Genomic DNA, 6,621 nt, shown 5'->3' on the forward strand with positions numbered 1-6,621 from the left:
ACTCAGTGCACAGCTATGCAGCACTGTGGCTAGATTGCTCCTATTTCCGAGCTTCTTTAAAGCCATCTCAAGCTATACTATGTGCAGTATAGAAAATAGGGCCAAGGGTCCTCAGGTGATTTGAGTTCATCCCCTGGCCCCAAAGGAGGAGTGGGGAGTGCAAATGTAAAGCTACTCAGGTGGAGGAAAAGTTGTATGGAGAGATGAACCTTTTCTTTTGACTCGGTTACCTAAGCTGCTCCCTTAAAATCCTAAGCAGAACCAAGCTGTTTTCCTCGGAAGTGGTGTTTATGCCAGGCACTGGGCAGAGAGGGTCCCTACCATTGGCTCTAGCATCAGCTTTGCAATAGCCCTCTCTTCGAGAAGCATCTCGCCACAGCGAACTGCTACATGGACAGAGAAAAAGGAAGTCGGAGGCTGAGGTTAAGAGAGCAGAGATGAGCAGCAAGCTCAGGAAGTGGGGAGCACTCGTACCGAGCACGAGCTGCAGCCGGGAGGACACGGCGTTTCCCCTCTCTGCACACACCAGCAACGTGCCAGTCGCCTGCCCCGTCCCCGGTGCGGTCGGAGAGGTACCTAATTCAGTGTCACCTCCCAAAGTGCCGCTCATGTCCCAGCCGTGACCGTCCCATGCCCCTCCTGGGATTTATCTCATGCACCCACAGCCACCCGAGGTCAGCCAAGTTCATCTGCAGACTGGGACACATTTCTCTCCACCATTCACCTCCCTGCAGTAATTCTACCCAAATACCTTCCATTTATCGCTACACCTCAGGGAGCGGCAGTAGTTAAGCTAATTTCAAGGAAGCTGAATTTGGCCAGCTCTTCACAGCAGAAAATAAAGAAGTCATTTCTTTCTTGCCCTGCCTCGTCCCGGGGCTGATTTCACTTCCCAATTCTGAGTTTAGCCAGCAAGCTGGGTGGAAGAGATGGAGGATGCAGCGTTTGGGAAACGGAATGTTTTATGGGTCTACAGAAGGTACCTTGTGACTCCCAGGCTGACACCAGCTTGAATGCTTGTATCTCTTCTTGATTTTGTCTGAAATAGGAGAGGATCTTTCATTCCAGGCACCCATCAGGGAGAAGGTAACATGCAGCTCTGCAGTAAGCAGGTCCCACCACGTCTGCTGAAGCAGACCATTGCTTTCACGCACCCTCCCTCCTACCGCCCATCACTTCCCACACCTTTCCTTCGTTTCTCTTTCTTCTACGAACAAAGCTTGGTCTTTCTTTTGCTCTTTTATTGTGAAAAAGTCTTTAAGTACCAGGCACTCTCGAGATGGGCTCAGAGCACAGAAGAATATGCTACTCTCTGAACCTGACTGCATTGGATATCGTACTGATTTATAATGGAAACGAGGGCACCCACTGAAAAAAAAGTCACGGGCAGCGTGGCAATGTTGTTCTGGTCACACTAGGAAAGGTGTGAGTAAAGAGTATCTCAGCTACTTCAGGGCCTTCTTGGAAATAATACACCCCAAATCAAGTAAAAGGTTAGAACTGAACTAAACACCCCACTAACGTCCCTTAAATTGTCGCATTTCCTACGATGACTACAGAATGATTATCTCAAGTGATAAGTAGTAGCTTCGCATGGTCAACTCCGATTACAGTTTTCTTACTTCTAAAACCGTGACTAGGAAGAGGAAGCAGCTAAAAATATTTGTTTGCACGTTGTTGGTAAGCAGGCTTGGAGTGGCTTTTTTCCCATCAAAATAGCTTTCCAAAGTGCTTGAATGATACGAGGCTGCTGCAGGGATGCTTTGAGGTTCAGAGGGAAATGCGTGCAAAGAGGACAGCGCTTCCTGGACGCTAAGATATTTGCAGTTCTTTGGAAAGGCAAGAGCTGATTCGCTGCGGGAGTCCTGAGAACGTGAAATTCTGGAGGAGGTTTGTACTAAGAAGAGGCACTGGAACGACTGCGAGGTTAGTCACACTGCGGACGATCCCCACGCAAGTCCCTTCACTCTCATGCTCCCTTCTGCACCTTGAGCCCAAGGCAGGAGCACTTCTGGCTGTTCACCATGCCCAACAGCAGCCTGGCGCTGAGCAGCCTGGATGGGATCTACATCGGTACCGAGTCCTTGATTGCTTTGTTTGCCACTTTGGGCAACATCCTGGTGATCTGGGTGGTGAAGCTGAACCCAGCTTTTCGAAATACCACTCTGTACTTCATCGGTTCCCTGGCCCTGGCTGACATCGCGGTCGGCATCCTCGTCATGCCCCTGGCCATCGTGGTGAGCCTGGGGATCAGCATCCACTTCTACACCTGCCTGTTCATGTGCTGCCTAATGGTGATTTTTACCAACGCGTCCATCCTGTCTCTCCTGGCCATCGCGATCGACAGGTACCTGAGAGTGAAGCTGCCCACCAGGTGAGCCACGCTGCCACTCTGGCGGCCCGCCAGCCTCGTCCTTCCACCCTTTCCTCAGCCCTCCCCTGCCCCAAGTGCTACCTCCACTCTCTCCTCCCTAACCTGGCCCTTTCCTAACACGGAGACACCCTACACATGCATTTGAGGACGAAGAAAATACCTGTCTGTAAAAGCCCACCTAAGATGAGCTATCTAGAGCAGGGACCGCGCGCCTGTCCTGGGTCTGAACTTGTCTGCAGTTGTCACGCGGTGCAGACAGTGAGATCTGTTCGTGCAATGTGGGTGGCCAAGGTAATTGCTCATCAGAATTTGGCTGCAGGATGGGACCGTGGTCAAACAGCTTAATTCTTCAAGCATTTTGCTAATTGTGCGGTATGCTCGGAGTACTACAGATTTCTTTGAGTTTCATTTAGTCATTTAAATATGATTTATATGTGCTTTGGCTGAAAATATGGAAATAACAAAACCTTACTAAGGGCTAACTTAAAAAGATGCTCACACCTTTTATATTTGAAAGGAAAAGTGTATGCAAGGTAGAAACCCAAAGCATAACCTCAAACATGAAAGAGGTTATTTTTTTTTATGCAGAAAGGACCTATAGATTGAAGAGTGAAAGAACAATGTGGTCTTACAAATGGTATAAATGAAGTATAAAGGGTAAAGTACATCCAAGGAAGTTGAGAAATAACAGAGAACTGCTAACTGTGGAAATACAAATAATACCCAGTCAAGAGGCACAGTGAGATCATAATGAAACAAGAAATGAAATAGCTGAAAACAGACAAAATTACAAGGCAAAAGAGGGGGAGTTAAGCATAGTTCACCATATACAGATTCTGCGAAGTAACTGTTATGAATAAAGAGTTATGGCTCATCTCAAGATAAGATTTTTTTCTTCCCAAGAAAAGGAAGTTAATGCTCCCGTTTGCCCTAACAAACCTGCAGTATTTGAATGTGTGAGTTCTTGAAACCATCCTCAACTATTCCAAACACTTCTGTTTAACATGGCCTGGGTTTTCTTCCACAACAGATATAAAATAATCACTACAGAGAGAAGAATTTGGTTGGCACTGGGTTTGTGCTGGTCTGCGTCTCTGCTGGCAGGATTAGTCCCCATGTTTGGATGGAACAATGGAGCACACAGAAACCCGGACCTGCTCAACTGTCGGTTTGTCTCTGTGATGAGGATGGATTACATGGTATATTTTGGCTTCTTCACATGGACCCTTGTCCCTCTGACCATCATGTGTGCTCTGTATGCTGAAATCTTTTATATCATTCGGACAAAGCTTAGTCAAGGTACAACCAACGGGAAAGTGGCAGGAACATTTTATGGGCAGGAGTTCAAGACAGCCAAATCTCTAGCCCTTGTTCTCTTCCTGTTTGCAATATGCTGGTTGCCTCTATGCATTATAAACTGCGTTTCCTACTTTTACCCCAAACGGCAGATCCCCCCATATCTGATGTACTTGGGAATCCTGCTGTCCCATGCCAATTCTGCCATGAACCCCATTGTCTATGCTTGCAAGATAAAGAAGTTCAAAAACACGTACCTTTTAATTTTAAAGACTTATATGCTGTGCAAAAAACCAGATCCAGTTGTTCTTACAGAGCAAACTACAGACTAACAGCTATAGATCAAGATTGAATGCCGAACTGTCAGTATATACCAGACTGTTGATATAAAGCTTTGCTTCACTAAGAAACTCATGGGAAAATATGCGTTCCGCTTCATCTGCTCACTCTTTTAGACAAACTGATTTATGATAAGGGCAAGCTCCTCTTACTCAGTCTGATGCACATTTGACATTAAGCCTAAAAGGATCATTTATGATCTCCTGCACAAGTATACCCCAGAGAATTCTGCTCAGTGATTGCTGTACCAAGGCCAGATCTTCCAGACAAGCATCTTCATTTCACAGGACCTTCCATGGTTTATTTATTGGCTTGAGTGTTATTTGGTAGGCTGGTGACCCTGAGCACTGGTAACAAGGCAGAGATTTTTTGCTCCTAGTTCCCTACCTCAGATATGTGTTCAGCTGGTAAAGACCAATGCTTGTTACTTTCTAATTTTAAGTGGAGCCTGAGAAGTCTTTTTGTCATAGTCTTGGTTTCTCTTTCTGTCTAGCTGTAGGCCCTTTGCTATCACACAGCCAGTCTTCCCTGAACCTTTTGCTTCAGCAGCACCTACATGTCTCATGAAACTATAGCATCTTGTGTAACACCTCCACCTGCAGATGAACAACTGCATTGTGAAACTACCCTCCCAGCCGGTCCCGCTGCTGACCGGCTCAGCAGAAAGGCCAGCAGCTGAACTGACTTTGGCAGCTCTCTTCTCTGCGCGAGTTCCTGCCAGCTGGGAATCTGTCATTGCTTCGAAATCAGCCCAGGGCCCACCCCAGAAGCCTGCAAAATTGACCTCACAGTGCGCCAGGCACAAGTGGAGTTGCCACAAGAACACACTGAAGCTACTCTCTAATGAGATATACTGAGAAGAGGGTAGCCTGCTGGAAGGAGGTGATTATGTCTGTCATAAAAAATAAACTAATGACATCTCTAGGTTCTTCTCCGCTCCTAACTCCCTGACCCAGGGTAGAATCAACTATCCCTAAACCACCAAAGACATATTTTCCTAATTTGTTACTAAAAGCTACCCATGACAGGGATTCCTCCTGCACAACATATTCCCATGCTTAATTCGCCCTATAATCACAAATTGTTTTCCTAACACCTGAATTAATCATTGTTTGCTGCAACTGAGAGTCATCTGCTCTAGTCCAAACCTCTGTAAACCTGGTGAAAAGTTTCTCTTTTTGCAACGACCTGTTACAAAATTGAAGACTACTCTGAACTGTATCTGAAAGTATATGTCATACATATGTATTTATACATATAATATATATGTACACACACAAGTATGTATGTCTTTTTATTAAATCATTTCAAAATAGAGAAAGAGATAGTCAAGGCAAATTTTGTCTTTTTTTTTTTTAAATAAGGATTGATGGCTGGGTCTCTTGGAAAACAGGATAAATCTATTTTCTTTGTTGTTAATAATACAGCAGTTAGCAACCAAGGCATGTCCTCACCGAATAGTCTTACACCTTTTCTTTCTGTCAATTTAGATGGTAAATTTGAGCCTTCCTAACTCATGCTGCAATTGGTGCCGTCTCATTTTCATGAAGGATAGTATTTGAGTTTATACGAATTAAACCTATTCTTCTCTCTCAACAATCAAAAAAGCAGCCTGCATGAGACCCCCCCCCACTGCTTTAGTAGTTATCCTGCTTAGAAATTACAGTAAATACTGCACCACAGTTTGTGCAGTCTGTTTTTAGGGAACACAGGTCAAGCTGAAAATAGGTCATTAAAGGCAAGGGCCTTTTTTAACTCCATTTTAAAATAATAAAAATGGTCAAGAAAAGCAGAAGAGGAGGGTCATTCTGTTTTATTTATCTCAGAAAACAGTTAGGAGAAGTGTTGTCTTCTGCTCCTTTAAATAAGATCAGACATCTCAATTTTCTATCTGATGTGATCTTTGCCATAGAGTAAAACTCTGCTGTTACCCAGTTCAACTCTATTAATAAACAGGCCAGTGAAGGAAGTCACTGTGCAAGTACATCAGAGTTTTGCTCCATAATCTCTCCTGATCGGTTGATGAAACTGCTTTCAGCAGAGAAAGAGGCCCCACCTAAACGTGAGAAAATTATTCACCAGAATGCTGCACAGCAAACTTTGCGTATGCCTTTTTGAGAAAGCAGGGACCAGCACAGCACTGACTTCCCAGCAGGCTGCCGGACAAACTCCAAGTGAGCAAATCATGATGATACAAAGGAGAGTGGAGAAAACAAGAAAAAGAAGAAGACTAAAAGCAGAGGAAGTTGCCCTGCCTTCTGAAATAAAGCTGCAAAGGGCAATAATCTCAGCAGACCGACCAAAGCCGCTCAGCGCCCCCGGAGATGGCATGCCAGGCTACCTGCCCACCTGTTAATGGGGAAGTGAGGAACTCACCACAGCCGGAGCCCGCCTCACTTCCATAAGGGTAATCAGAGGTGCCCCAACCCCGCCGAGGCGGGTGGCTTATCTGGCTTCTGCCACAGGCTTGCAGTCTGCGCCTTTAATCCTGCCAGTGAGAACTCCCATGTGCTCCCCCGGCAGTGGTGCTGGCTGGAGGATTTTCACAGAGGAGCAGGGCCCTGGTTCTCGCTTCTAGCAGTTAACCTGGAGATGCCTTTGCCGTTCAGCCC

The 6,621-nt window shown here is 45.7% G+C and overlaps 1 protein-coding gene across 1 annotated transcript; it reads left to right on the forward strand.

The window, feature by feature from the left end:
- Nucleotides 1-2,013: 2,013 nt before the first annotated feature.
- Nucleotides 2,014-4,618, forward strand: ADORA3 (adenosine A3 receptor). The gene is made up of 2 exons (XM_026077145.1): nucleotides 2,014-2,374; nucleotides 3,405-4,618. Exons 1-2 carry the CDS (start codon nucleotides 2,025-2,027, stop codon nucleotides 4,000-4,002), a joined length of 948 nt encoding a protein of 315 aa, XP_025932930.1. The 5' UTR covers nucleotides 2,014-2,024; the 3' UTR covers nucleotides 4,003-4,618.
- Nucleotides 4,619-6,621: the final 2,003 nt, after the last annotated feature.

The sequence above is a fragment of the Apteryx rowi genome, unplaced genomic scaffold, assembly GCF_003343035.1.
Source record: "Apteryx rowi isolate R43461 unplaced genomic scaffold, aptRow1 scaffold_45, whole genome shotgun sequence".
NCBI lineage: Eukaryota > Metazoa > Chordata > Aves > Apterygiformes > Apterygidae > Apteryx > Apteryx rowi.

Excerpts from the sequence above, each read along its gene's own strand:
- ADORA3 (XM_026077145.1), top strand. The coding sequence starts at position 2,025 with ATGCCCAACAGCAGCCTGGCGCTGAGCAGCCTGGATGGGATCTACATC. Across the intron at positions 2,375-3,404 it reads AGAGTGAAGCTGCCCACCAG|ATATAAAATAATCACTACAG; the intron begins GTGAGCCACGCT and ends CTTCCACAACAG.